The 14,267-nt window shown below is 43.0% G+C and overlaps 1 protein-coding gene across 1 annotated transcript in view; it reads right to left on the reverse strand.

Moving 5' to 3' along the window:
- Nucleotides 1-1,730: 1,730 nt before the first annotated feature.
- The window catches only part of OXSR1 (oxidative stress responsive kinase 1), a 93,627-nt gene continuing 81,090 nt past the window's right edge, over nucleotides 1,731-14,267 (reverse strand). The window contains exons 12-18 of the mRNA XM_056336287.1: nucleotides 11,645-11,680; nucleotides 10,341-10,496; nucleotides 7,747-7,820; nucleotides 6,749-6,801; nucleotides 6,284-6,352; nucleotides 5,325-5,389; nucleotides 1,731-4,367 (exon numbers count right to left, since the gene is read on the reverse strand). Of these exons, the coding sequence (XP_056192262.1) occupies nucleotides 4,293-4,367; nucleotides 5,325-5,389; nucleotides 6,284-6,352; nucleotides 6,749-6,801; nucleotides 7,747-7,820; nucleotides 10,341-10,496; nucleotides 11,645-11,680 (528 nt within the window). The 3' untranslated portion in view covers nucleotides 1,731-4,292. The remainder of the gene's footprint in view (nucleotides 4,368-5,324; nucleotides 5,390-6,283; nucleotides 6,353-6,748; nucleotides 6,802-7,746; nucleotides 7,821-10,340; nucleotides 10,497-11,644; nucleotides 11,681-14,267) is intronic.

Consider the following 14,267-nt stretch of genomic DNA (forward strand, 5'->3'; position numbering starts at 1 on the left):
CTGGAAAGATTGCAAAGAAAGTTTGCTTAGATGCAGAGGATGATATTCAGGAACCCAGAATGTCCCTTACCATTCCATGTCTTAAACACGGAAGTTACATTCACCCAAGCTAGTTCTCTGGCTCTGCAAGTAAAGAACACCTTAAGAGAAATAAAGCGCCAGAAAATGTCAAAATAAGCCCAAGAGCCTTGGAAGGGAGAGTGAAAGCAGCTGAGAAAGCACCATCATCCAAGACCAGTGCTTTTTTTGTTTGCTTGGTTTGGTGCATGTGTGTTTGTTTTTAAGCAAGAACACGCATGATTTTAAGCCAACACAGATGGGCGCACCCCAAGCTAAAGGCCTGGGGAACATGGTTGAAACCGGACCATCCCCATCCCCTCCCAAGATACATCCTTGCCCTTGACAGTCCCTGAAACTTTAAACTTCTCCCCACACTCTGAGCAGCATGAGACCTTCTGCCTCACTTAATGGAGACACCATGACCTCACTCAAACAACCCCCCCACTAACTCTGGGTAAATCTCATCAACAAAGCTGTCAAGAGTTTGATTGAACATGGCACCTTGCAAACAGAGGCCATATATTAGCCAAAAGGACCTCCTGTGAGAAACACGAGGGTTTTTTACTTCTCAGGTAAAATTTCCCTTCATTTCTTAAAATTTGCTTCCTTTGTGGGGAAAGGCAAGAACTATCAAAGATTGTGAAACAAAACCCTAGCATTTCTCCAGTGCAGTGCTTCAGAGAGTTGGCTTTCCAACAGGGAGTCTGGTAGTCCGCTTGCAACCAGACACTTCTCTTTTCAGGACATTAGGTGACACTAAAAGGTTGAGGCCACGGCTGCTGTTAAAGGATGACCATGACCAGGGAAAGCTGTCCAGATGCCCACTGGCTTTAACGGACATCGAACTGCAGCACTCACCATGACAAATCTACTGCCACAACCACAGCAGTGGCTCAGCGCCAGGTCCCAGAAGTATTTTCAGTCTTGTGGCAAGAGGTTTACTGACAGTCTGCCAACTGTCTTGTCACCTGCACCTGCTTGGGACAAGACCTTTCCACTTCAAGTACCTCTCCTTGCTCTTGCAGCCCAAAGCATGACCACTGGCACACGAGTACGCTGCAGAAGGGGACACCAGTGCTTACAGAGAGGAACAGCCCAACTCCAGCTAGGAGCTGTCAGGATAAGAGACAAGGACATGTGGGCTCAGCCTCCCACCACGTATCTGCACATCTTCTTGAAGTCCTGGCTCCACCACAAATGTAAGGGACAGACCTCCAAGGCACCTCCGGATCAGATCTGCCCCAAAGCCTCAAATTCAGAAAGAACAAGTATTGTGGAGGCAGAGAAGAGGGAGAGTGCAGTTCATGCTCCTAACGCTTCTCAAGGTATAAATCATCCCACTTCAATACCAGCCTGTGTCGCCCCGAGGTGTTCCCGGACAGGTGAAGCTCATTCCCAGCTGCACAGGGCATGCAGAGCTTAAAGCAAACCTTTCAGCTGGAGACAAAACCCCTTGGGGTACAATCCTAAGTGCCATCCTGGCTCCATTTCTGCCCACAACTCCTGCAGAGCATCCCCACCCCCTCCCCAATGAGTCTGTCCTGGGGGTTGTCAAACCTCCCACCACCCCAAGAAGAAATGCCCCAGGGGCTGCAGACCAAACTCAAGACAAACCCCTTCAAGATATACCATCCAACCCAGTAACACGTAAACCACACAGCAAACACATGGCAATGGACAATTTGTTCTTTATTGATTAAAAATTAGAGACATGCAGTAAAATACAAAGTCCAAAAAAAGGAAAAAAGCCTGAATATTTTACATCTTTCATTATAATCTACAATACACCAAAGTTGTGAAGAGGATCCGTTTTCATTAACAAAGCATTGTCCTTAAAAGTAGGAACTAACTTAAAATTACCACCTGCTTCCAGGTTCAGATCAGAAATTTGCACAAAAACCAAATTCTTAATGACACTGGAAAACAATTATGAACAGCATTGGCACTTACTGGAACAACATCAGAAAAGACAGCTGTCTAGCACTGTAATAGCCCAAGTAAATATTTTGGATCCCTACCCAAAAGGTCTGGAGATCTATAGAGCAAAACCCATCAGTTTCTTCTTCGCTTATTTTCTCCATTAAAGAACTAAGGAGCCTTGGGTTAGTGTGAGCTCAAGCCCTCGAAGTCCTGGCTTTGGGAAGGTGGGGAATAACTTAATAAATAGATGCTGCATTGTTCCATTTGAGCAGTTAAGAGTCCTACCTTTCTCAGCACCAGTACACAAACGAACAAGGAGCTCCCCATGGCATGCAGGCAGAAGGGAAAATAATACTGTACCAAGACTACCCTGTCTCCCTGTCCTAAGGGTTTCCAAATACATCCATAGCGAGCGCAGGGTGACATGAAAATCAAGCTGCCAGCCTGCTCTTCCCAAGTCGAGAAACTCAATGGGGGACACCGTAGAGAGTGCTTTGTATCAGACAACAGCAGAAAGGGCCAGAGGTGCCACACACACGTGCCCATTTGGCCAAACCCAGCCACCACCGACTCCCTGGGATCAGGCAGCTGCTTCCTGGGCTCTGCTTGGCACCCTGGGATGCTCTTGCTCCCAAACCCTCTTCCTCCTGTCCCTCCCCTTCACACTCACCAGCCATGGGGCTGCAAATAGCCCATGGGGACATACCCAATATGCACCTACAGGCTAAAAGCAACAAGGGCGGTACAAAGAGAACATGCATGATTCAGGAAGCTTCCACAGCTGCTCACAGAGAACAATATATAAATACAGATTGTTCATCTGAAGACTTGGAAATAAAAAAAGCCCTAATTTAACTCAGTCATCCTGCTCTGTTTCTGCATTGTTTGTGGCTGATGGAAGCAAAACACGTTTCCATCTGCATGTTAAATTACAGACTTACAATTTCTGTGTAGAAAACACTCTGCAGCCAATAGCAGTTACAAAGGCCAACTGTGAACAGTAAGAAAAAAAAACGTCAACACCAGTTATTATTCACATATTGCATTACAAGTGTCTCTTATCAAACTCAGAGTATAATTTATATTATTCATGTAGAAACTCAAATTCAACACCACATAGAAATAAAAGCTAAATACGTGTGTGACAGGGTTTCAGTGACATCCTGATCAAACGTCGAGGCTTGGACCAGCGAGGAGGCTGACGACCCAAGCGATTAGTGCAGCAGGGACACAGCCCGGTGCTCGCTTGCCCAGTACTACCACTCTACTGGCAATTCTTTATTGCTGTAAAACATGACAGGGATGGTTCCACGGGTACCAGTTTGCAAAGGACTGGGAAACACGTCGGGGGGACTCGTGCAGCCAGGCATAACAGACTGGGTTTCAGGAACAGTTCCAAGTGCATCTTTTCCAAGTGCAGAGCGACACAGATCTCCTCTCCCTCTGACCATGAATATTTTGTTGATCATTGAAAGACCGGTTTCCAGACAGCAATGCCTCATTGGTCTGCTTCAAGAACAGACTACATCTAAGATGCAGAAAAAAAGATGTTTTGAGGAAGGACTGCTTAACATAAATAAAGGTTCAGCCCTCATGCCATGCCTGGCACTCATGTGGAGAGAACCAAAATGGTAAAAAAAAAAAAAATTAAGGCAGTTTACAAAGGGAAGCTGACTTCTAACACCTCAAAGTCAAGAAACTTCTCAAAAACACAAACACAAGGGAAGGCAGCTCTCCCTCCCACGGGTTAAGACTTGGCTTGCTTTCTCAGGTGCAAGCACTCAAACCAGCGGTTTTAAAAAACACAGCCGAAGAGAAGCAGATTTCTCAGCACTCCAGGTGACCCAAACAACATGTACATTGGTGTTTCAGATAGAAGGAGAAGCAGGTAAAGAACAAAAAATATCCGTTCGGTATTAAAACTTGTGCAAAAATAGCAAGTGAGAAAATGAAACCACATGTAAGCAAACATTTAGGCAAGATCATCAGAGCAGTGGAACCCCCTGCTTCGTACTCAGTAGTATTTTTCTTTAAAGTAAGGCAATAATAAAATGAACATGCAGGCAATGACGTGTTTGATCTGCATGTTTGAGATGACAGATACAAAAACATGAGAGTTGTTTACAAAAGGTGTAAACGCCATCGGTAATTTCAGGAAGGTTTGTGATCCTATTAAGGAAAATGTTAAAGCTTCTAGGAAGGGGGCTGTAGTTCAATTCTTTGGCAGTAGTGGTTTTTTTTTAGGCTAACAGAAGCATTACAAATATGCACATGTGGGTTCTCAGTTGGGAAACATCTCCTGGGACCATTGTTTAGCTGATGCTGAGCTGTGCAAATCCTATAAGTTTGCCATCGTCGGGAATATCTGAGCCTTCAACACCAGATGCCTGAAACACAAGGAACAGAGATCCAAATAGCAACACACATGCTCTATCCTCTGATACACGCCGTACACTTTATCGTGATACATAGCATCGGATATAGTCTGGGGAGGCAGCAGTCATAGGACAGCTTTGCACTGTATTCACTGTATTCAGCAGATCGCACTACTTAAAAATAAAGCACTCAATTTTAACTGGTTTTTTTTTTTTTTGCTTTTTTTTTTTTTTTTTTTTTTTTTTTTTTTTTTGAGGCTAGGAGGGGCTGGGACTGAAGTTTGGCCAATGTCTGCTCTGACTGAGGCTATGTGCACTAACCGGGGCAAACCAAGTGAAAACTTACAGAAAGAGTCAAAAATAACAGAACTTACTGCTTCACTACCAATGAACTGGTAACGCTTTTGGCTTTGCCACTATAACTACCTTCTGCATTTCACCACCTCTGAAAGAAACATCCGCTGTTCTTTCTCTTCTCCTAGCCTATCTTCTCTTAGTTTTGGCTCTCTTCTTTTGACCCCTGCTCTACCCACGCTCCCCCCTTCATTTCCTCCTCAGAGACAATGTACTTGAACCCTTGGGCCCTCCTCAGTCTCCTCCTCCAAGAAAGCAGTCCATGGTATTTCTTAACCCACTTACCTGCCTTGAAGTACATATGCCCTTTATGGGCAAGTGTACATTCCAAACCCAGAAAACACCCTTTGGTAGCATTTTGAAATGTTTATTTATCAGGATAAGGGAATGTTTGTATTAGCACATCACCTCGCAGTTATGTAACCCAGGTGCTGCTCAGAGGACACAAGCACAGAGCCTGCATTGCCTGCTGACAAACAGTAGGAAGCTTCAGGAAAGGAGGAGGGATTTAGACTGCCTACATTAGATGCCTACAGTAGACATCACAGCCATCTCTATGCAATGCCTTCTCTTTGCAAGTGACAACTTGTTCAATTAGGGAACAGGAATAAATACCAGTTTGAAAGTGACGGATCTGTTTGCCTGGGGCTCTTCCACAATTTTCTGCAAATTGGCTGCAACTGAAATCACATACACACACACAAAGAAAATGGGCAAATATTAGGACAGGCTAAAGAAAACATCCCAACCTCATTAGGCCTCTTTCTATTACTCAGTAAACTGAGAACTTTTAAAAATGATAACGAAGTTTAGGTCTCAATTAGACTCAATCTACTTAAATCTAAAACTTTAAACTGTGAAGATGCTATGATTTGTTACTGTGCTTCTTTTTCAGCGGGAGTTATTTTTTCCTCAATGTGGTGGTATTAGTAGTAATAAACTGCCCAACTGCACCTGGAAATCCAGTTAATTTTGCACTAGCAGCCTTCCCAGATGTTGCTGCCTGTGTAAAGTGAACAAGTTTCCTTGCTGTAGTCAAAATATACAAGCAGTGCTGACAGCTTAAAAGTCTCACCTGCTATGTAAAAAGACATATTTATTTAACAAATCATGGCTAGAGGTAGCTGTTCATACCCGCTCAACACATGTTGCTGTACTAGTGCACGTGCACTTCACACTTCCTTCCCTAGTCCTACTTAAAACAAAAAAGCCTGGCTGATTGCAGTCCCAGACCTCTTTTGCGCAGGACCTGTGAGCAGTACAGGCTGGTGCAGTAATTTGGCAATGCATGTATGTCAGATAATGATTTAGCTAATGCATTGATTTGCCTTCATTTTGCATTACAAGGAACATTTGCTTCATAATGTTTCCAACTAGATCATATTCTTGTGAACTGGGGGTTGCCTATATGTACTGGCACAGAACTGTCACCAGAATTAACAGCAGTTTTGTAGAGCCACTGGGGTAGAGAACCAAGGCCACAGCAAACTCTGCTAGTACCCACTAATTAGTCCATTTTAAACATGCCAAAAATTACGGAAATGGTTAGAGCAGAAAATACAGTAGGTAATTACCTATTACCAGATCTCTGCCATCAACAAGACCGGCTGAAATGAGTTCTTGAGACACACCGTCAGCAGTATCTGTTGGTGAGAAACCCAAAAGCCAGTCACCACGTAACAGAAATTGTCCAGTTGATGAAGGCATCACAGAAACCTAAGAGCAGCTTGTACAAACCAAACAGCAGCAGCGTTGTTTACACAGAACAGATATTAGAGCTGCCTGACTGCACCTGGTGTACACCCTGAGCTATGCCGTCACACTGAGGTGAAATTCATCAAAGGGCTACACTTTGGGCTTATCCTTGAACAGTTCCACAAGAAGGGTCTTCTCAACAGCAGTGCTCCGAGCCCAACCATAAGGCAAGCCCTTTCGGAAGGCACTGTGGGCAGACACCCATACAGCTGCACAACACCAAACACAAACCCTCCCCCTGCACCAAAGCTACCTGCATACACTGAAATTTCCCACCAGCTCACCTCTCCCTGGGGTAAATTCAAATCGAATATCGTTGAGCTCTTTTTTTGAATTCCTGTGGAAAGAAGAGAGTTTTATATAGAAGAGACCATTTCATTGAAACGATTGGTCCTCAAAAGAAAGCGCTATCACTGAATAATCAGTCTGGGAAGATAAGCCAATTCATTGCACCCTTCCCCCTCAAAGGGCAGAAACTAATCACTTGTGCATGCATCTGGAAGCAGGGCTCTCCGCACTGCCTGACTCTTGACCTGACAGAGCCCAAGTGGGCTGAAGTCCAGGATAAGTGAGCGTCACCTCTTTGGTATAAGGCCACGTTGTTCCACTGTCTCAGCAACTCCTATGGGTCAGCAGAAAAGTCCCTGGAGCACACCTCTGAGAGGAAGGAAGCCCTCACTGACTGCAGATACACACACATTATGCAACTGCCCAGGAGCGACTGGGAGGTGATGCTCAGAAGTCCCAGTCCAATGCCTATCAACAACCAGGATGCCTACAGGTTGTTGGCAGGTTCCCTAAATGAGAAATGTCAATATAGGTAACAATGGTACAACGTGCTTAGAATCCTTTTTTTGCCTAAGAACACAGGCCAGAATCCATGCCTTGAATTGGGTAAAAGCTCTTCACTCCCAGAACTGGCTGAAGTCATGCCTGAATAATAAGACTGTCCAGCACAAGGCCAGAACCCCTGGATCTTCAATGCCCTGTAGGGAATCCAGCTTATTACTCCTTCCCACTGTTAAAGAGTTTGGGAACATTTATACAAATATTAAAACCTCTTTCAGTACACAGCGCTTGCCAAACTGAAGAAGTGGATGAGAAACATCCTTTTCTGGGTCCCAATTTCAGAAAAGTGGATGAAATCCAAGTTGGCAAACAACCAATAACCACCACCTTTTTAACTAAAAGGCAGATGGCAAGATGCACTGCAGAAGTCTTCTTCCAGTGTCCCTCTCTACAAAGGCTCACTTTGACAGCAAGGTCAGTTTTGTGTCCTTACCTTAACCTTAGTACAAGGCTGATGGGGACTTTCGTATCTTCCTGTACCGGCGCGGCAGCAGGAGCAGGTGGGGCCTGCAATAGGATTACACCATTTTAAAGCAGATCAACACTTCCTCTGGTTTTAAAACTAGAGATAACCTTGATCAGCTATAAATACAAACAACGTTTAGCTTGTCTTTTTCACTGTAGCGTCATGATTCCAGCGATGACAGACTAATGAAACATTCACGCTTAAATAGTAACCCAGGATGTTCTCTCTGCAATTGCCTTGAAAAGAGTAAAAGCTATCCAACTTTGAGAAATGCCAAAATGGCAGGAGACTTCAGAAGAAATGCTAAATATAAAAAGACTGCTTGCTTTGCATCTAAAATTAAGGTTTTTATGCACTCACGACAGCTTCAAGACCTCCTGTGTTTTAATCCCTGCCCCAAACAACTGATTTTAAAACCTGATAAAATTGTGAAGAGTACCTAGAAAATAATTCAACTGGCAGATTAGCATATACTCTCCGTTACTTTTCTGTGAAATCAAAGGCTTTTAAGAGCATTTAGCACCAATTTTATAGCTGCTTATTTTAGTTTTAAATGACTTCTGAGTAATTACTGGATTACTGGAACATGTAATCAAAGCCTTTTATATCAGCCAACAGCAGCTTTTCAATAGGAAACATCCAGGAGGTGTCCATCTTTACAGCACTTGTGATACTTTCAGTAAAGGGCTAATCGTTAATCAATCTCCACCAAAAAAACCCACCAAACAAAACAGAGAAGGGTCAGCTCTTCCACTGCCCAAGTCATCTGTACTGCCCATGCTGAGGCAGGGGTTTTAAATCTGCAGTAACAAGACAGACACAATGCTAGGCTGATAATTTAAGTCTAGAGGTCTTGACCAAGTTTTTTCATCTAGATCACCTGCTTTTTCATGAGAAAAAAAAAATAAACCCTTTGTTTAAGACTTTAAGTATTTTACTCCATCTGTTGGTGCTCTTGCGCCAGCAATGCAGCTCAGGGCTTCTGATCACAATCTCGTTTCTGTTGAAGCTGAAAGCTTTACCAGGTCAGTGAAAACAAACAAGGGTTCATAGAGAAACCCAGAGGTCTGCAAAACAGTAACCAACAAGCTACAAAGAATAACACACTGATACAGAGCACTGTAAAGAACATCATATTGACAAAAAAAGAGCTATGAAGAACACACTGATACAGGTATGAAGTTCACCTTAGGACAAGCTACCAAACAAATAAGCTATTGGGCACTAGTGGCACGGAGCAAGATACTCTGCTAGTGCAAATCAAAACACTTTCACTAAGACCAACACTGCTACTTCATTTTACCGAATGGAGAGTCCTGGCCTTCAGTGCTGCTGGTGTTTCAACTGCTGCATAAAATTCAGGGATTAAACACTCGCCCTTTTTCAAGGGATTTGAAGGGGTTTGATTTAAGCATTAAACTACTTTCAATATAGCCAAGAATATGTCAGACCCCAACTCCACTATTTTTTTTAAATGACTAACGCCCTGTCTCTAACTGTTTTGTAAACAAGAACATGAGCTGACTGCAGTGAAGTGATATATGTATCTTTCTATATTCCTTAAAATAAAAATAATGAAACATTTCTAGGAAGGAGTAAGCCCTAAGAGTTGTTCTTCTGACCAACACTGCCAAGTCTCTTCCCCTTCGGTCTGCCAAAGGGTGATGGTAGCCTGCCCCACCTCCAACAGCAACAGCCTCTCCTTACCAACAAATATGAACATTGGTGTCTTTTATATGAAAGCAGTGCCATCATTCAGGAGTCTGGCAAACTCTGCAGTACTTCACTCCAGCAAACCACAAGACATGTTCCAAGTGTCTCAGTAATGATTTGGGTTGGCCATTTTTCTCTTTTTAACACAAGTCAGAGCTCCTTTTGACTTCGCTATGCCTGCCTATCTGACCTATATCCTACACTTTGGGGTGAAGTAGCTAAGAATTAGAGTTATCAAGCTTTCACTTCCCCTGTACTTCCCCCCTAAAGGTCCATTCTTCCCTCTCTGCTTGAAATGGAAGTGTTTGAAAGCACCACAAGGTTCAGAGCTTCCCAAAGATGGAGTTTCTCCACAATTTTTGACTGCTACAAGGACAGTTTTAACCTAGACCTCCTGTCTCTTTTCTGATGTCTGGAGAATGTGTATGTTCTAGTTTCTTCCTCTCGCTTTTCTCTCCCCTCTTATCCCATAGATGCCAGTGATGCCGAGACACACAACCTGAGCCTGTTTGTGCTGCACCTTAAATACCAGGAACAAGCAGCTTCCGCTGAAATGATACTCTCCTTTTTTATTACCTTTAGCCTTGCTTCAAAAGCCAGAGTACACTCCCTAAACAGCATAAGAAGTCACTGCTCACACACAGAATAAGAATGGAAGACTGCCACACGCCACTGACTGTCTTCCTTTTGCAAGCCACCAGGCCAGCTATAACTTCTGCAGAAGCAGCAGCACTAAATCAACTCCGGACAAGCAACTTTCATGGCTTCACATCACTTTAGCATGTCTGGAATAGAATAGCTAAGTGCAAAGCTGAAGGCCGATGTGAAGGGTTTCCATCTGATCTTACCTGGGCTGCTGCTGGGGCTGCTGGAGGAGCCTGACTAGGTGGAGGTACAGCAGTTTGAGGTTGTGCAGGTACTTGTCCTGCAGCCTGAGGTAGTTGAGTAGATGCCTGTGCTGCAGCATTGAGTGAAGGACCTGGAGGCTCAGCTGATGGGAATAGCTGCAAGAAAAAAGGTGGTTTAATGAGAAAAGGAACTCAAGTGTTCTGACTCAAGCACCAGATTTCCAAGAAGTGCTCATTTAATGTACAAATTGCTTCTCTAAGTGCATCACCAAGGGCATTCTCCAGGACACTAAACCTGATCCCAAGCTGGCATTCAAGGAGTTTAATGTATCCTTATGTCCAGGGACCCCTTCTTCCCTGAGACTTGCAAGTTTTACTCACTGGTGAAGGAGAATAAAAAGCTAAGATACTGTGTTATTCAGAACAGAGAAACCGATTTTGGCATGATAGCCAAAGAACTGTAAACTTGATGACAGTTCTTCAGAGTGCCCTGCAAGTTACTCCGCTAAGTTGTAGGAAATATAAATCGCCTTGAGTATTGAAATTCCAGGCAGCAGACCTCCAAATCACAATATATATGAAAGGATGTATCACAATGGGGAAGTTAATTCCAAAGGGATTCTGGTTCTCAGCTTTTTCTTTGAATTTAGAGTTTATTTTTCTTAAGATCCCCCTTTATAATCAAACCTTGGAAACAGATGAAGGAAGAACAGGACAGTCTAACCAAAGACTGATTTCTAGGAGTCAGCTTTGTTTATCTTTCCACACAGAGAAAAGAAAGACATAGCACAGTCTCTGAAAGATAAGCAGCATCTATCACTGAAAGATACTATATACTAATATTCCTAATGTAAGAAACACAGGACAGAACTGAAGGCAGATCATAAGTTGCAGCTGAAGTTTTGTTTGCTATCAAATACTACTACAGAAGTATTTCACAGTTCTGAGCACAGGTTCCAAACCAGTGAATTAGACTATGCAAAACCGACATTTTAAAGTTGTGTTTTGTTGAGGTTGTTTTGCTTAGATTATTCTTATGACCAATACATCATCTTACAACACATAGACTTTTGCCATAGCAAGTAAAGTTGAAAAGATACACACCAAAGTTACCTCAGGAAGACCTCTTGGCATTACACAACCAATGATTCCTTTCATAGGGAGGTTTTCAAGCAGACTCAGCTAGATACTAGCTTCTGCTTCACACAGGTTTGTTTCCAAAGGCTAATAAAAACATGTTCCTTGAAAATACAGCCATAGCTAAGAGTCATCATTTTGGCAAGCCATTTGCAATTATAACTTACCTCGGAATTCTGTACAGGTTCTTTCACTCTGGGAGACTGAAAAACAGAAAAAAAGTGTCATTGCCTAGACAAAAGTGAAACTGACTGACTAGAAGGACTTGTCAGAACCCTACTGAACACATGAAATCTACATAATTGCTTTCAAGTTCCACATATGTATTAAGATGCACAATAAAAGGAACACCACACAACTTATTGGCAACTTTATCATATCATACCACCCAGAAACATACAGTCCTGTTCTAGAACTTGCAGTTGATATTTACACACTGGCATACCATGCCCTATGTTGCTACTGTTGTTAACTATTAGGAAAATCCAGTACTCTTGATAACCACTCAGACTGGACCAAATTACTTGTGCACCAAGATGGCAAAATCCATTTTAGGCTACCCAAGTCCTGCAGAAAAAAAGATAAGCCATGCAAATCTGCCCTGCAGAATTCCACTAGGAAACAAATCCCCTTCGTCTACTTTGGGAGCTATTTCACAAACTTGTTTAAACCATACAAAACCTGGGGGGTGGGGGGAGAAACCAGCCTTAACTGTGCTACTTTACAGAAAGAAATCTCTCATCTTCTCTCCTTGTCCTTGGACTCTGCATCATATTATGCTCTCTGTGAAAGAAAGCAGAAAACCGACAGGTGTACACAAGTTCAGCACTGAAACAGATTAGTGGAACGGAGGGGAAAGTGCAGTCACAGAAACACAACCGATCTTTGCTTATCAGTAAAACAAAGGCAACTGTGTTCGCTATTTCACGTCAGCAGGAAGAGACTGCCAAGTACTCCTGGAAAGCCCTGCATTTAAGATAGCCTGCAGCTTTGACTTCTAGCATGTCCCATTACCACGTGGAGACAAGACAGGTGGGATGGCTCAGTCCATGCTGGAATTAACAAAATAGATGTTCCTTCTCCACAAACAGTCTAAAAGACAGGTTGTGATTAGGACAGAACAAGTTCAACAGAAGAACATCTCATCATGCCACCGTATCTTGTGCCAGTTCATGCACTAACCAATGCCACTACCTTAATGAATGCCAATCAGAGCAGTTTGTAACATATGAACACAGGAAAAGGTTAGAAAGTCTTATTCTCAGAACAGCAACTTGCAAAAAGCCCTCTGGACAGGAGGAGAGGGAACAGCTCCTCCCCAATGACTATGTCTATGTGCAGGCTGTCAGGAAAAAAAGTCATGCAGCTGGAAAGGTAAAGCCTGAAATCCATCTCAATATGCTGAGCCTTCACTTGACAGTTAGCAGGCAAGATGAAAAACGTGGCATTGCTCCCAGAGATAAACAGCCATGCTCCACATCTGCAGCACCGTTCCTTCAGGCACAAAACTCATATACGAGAGTACCCAGATGCCTCAAGGAATAACTCAAAAAGGAACTTGTCTGAAAGATCACAGTGTGTTAGACACTGCACAGACAAGTACAGAAACAGTAGCCCTGCCCCACAGCTAACAACTAACCCTGATAAATGACGAACAGAAGTAAACTAAGGAAAAATATGAACAGACGGAAAGGAAACTGGACTAATCATAAAAGACATTTACCTAATTAAGGCACAAATAGGATGACTGTGGGGATGTGCTGAAATGTATTAGTTCTAACTTATTTTTGCTTGTGTAATCAGAGGTGATGTGAGTAACCAGTGAAATGTGACCACACGGCATGCCACTGCACAGATTTATTGAGTAACAGAAGGTGAATGATTTAAGAGCCCACATGGCACAATTGCTTTAGTTTGAATTCAAGGTTGTAAATGCAGAGAAGAAAGAAGCTCAGTAAGTCTTTATATCCAAAAGACAGTGACTTGCTGGTCAACGTTACATTCAATGAATTGAGCAGATATTTCTGGCTCTGTTTATAACAAATATTTGACTGCTTTCAGGTGCAGTCCTAGCAAGAGACTTTTAAAATACGTATTTGTACACATTAAATTCACCCTATTTTTTGCCTGCAAAGTGGAGACAAGCAAAAAGTACAAACACTTTTCCTTTATGTAGATGCTTTTGTGCATGTTAATACTTAAGTATTTTAGCAAATCAAGTCAATCTGTGAGGTATCCTTTTACTTTAAGGCTGACAGCAACGAAACGCAGTTACAGATGGTATCACAGAATAGTTTGGGTTGGAAAGGACCTTTAAAGATCATTTATTCCACCCCAAGTGCAATGGGCAGGAATAAAAGGTGACACCTAGTTAACACAAGTTATTCCATCCTACAGCTTAGTTAAAACTGCAGAGCGATTACAGACAGGTGGAATTTATACCCTGTGTTTGAAATATGGCCAAAACCACATGATAAACACTAGTCCTCAATAACACCATCGTATTTGTGCCAAACACTGGCAGTCTGGATACAAGTCATAAGACTGCTTGAAAAAGGATCAAATGCCAGAGATGCACAGGCATCCCTATCCCTTCATCTTCAGGTAGGAGAAAGCGACTCCAAAGGTGTGCAAAGAAAAGACACCGAGGGCAGGATTCAAGTACCCAGGCAGACATGTAGTGAGGTCTAAGGTGCCATGGTGCCCTTCCTGACCTCCAGAAAGGTACAGGTCTCCCAGAGGTCTGTGGTTTATCTATACTGGTGCTTCCAAAATGGCAGTATACATCTG

This window comes from Falco biarmicus, chromosome 4 (assembly GCF_023638135.1).
Source record: "Falco biarmicus isolate bFalBia1 chromosome 4, bFalBia1.pri, whole genome shotgun sequence".
In the NCBI taxonomy this organism is placed as follows: Eukaryota; Metazoa; Chordata; class Aves; order Falconiformes; family Falconidae; genus Falco; species Falco biarmicus.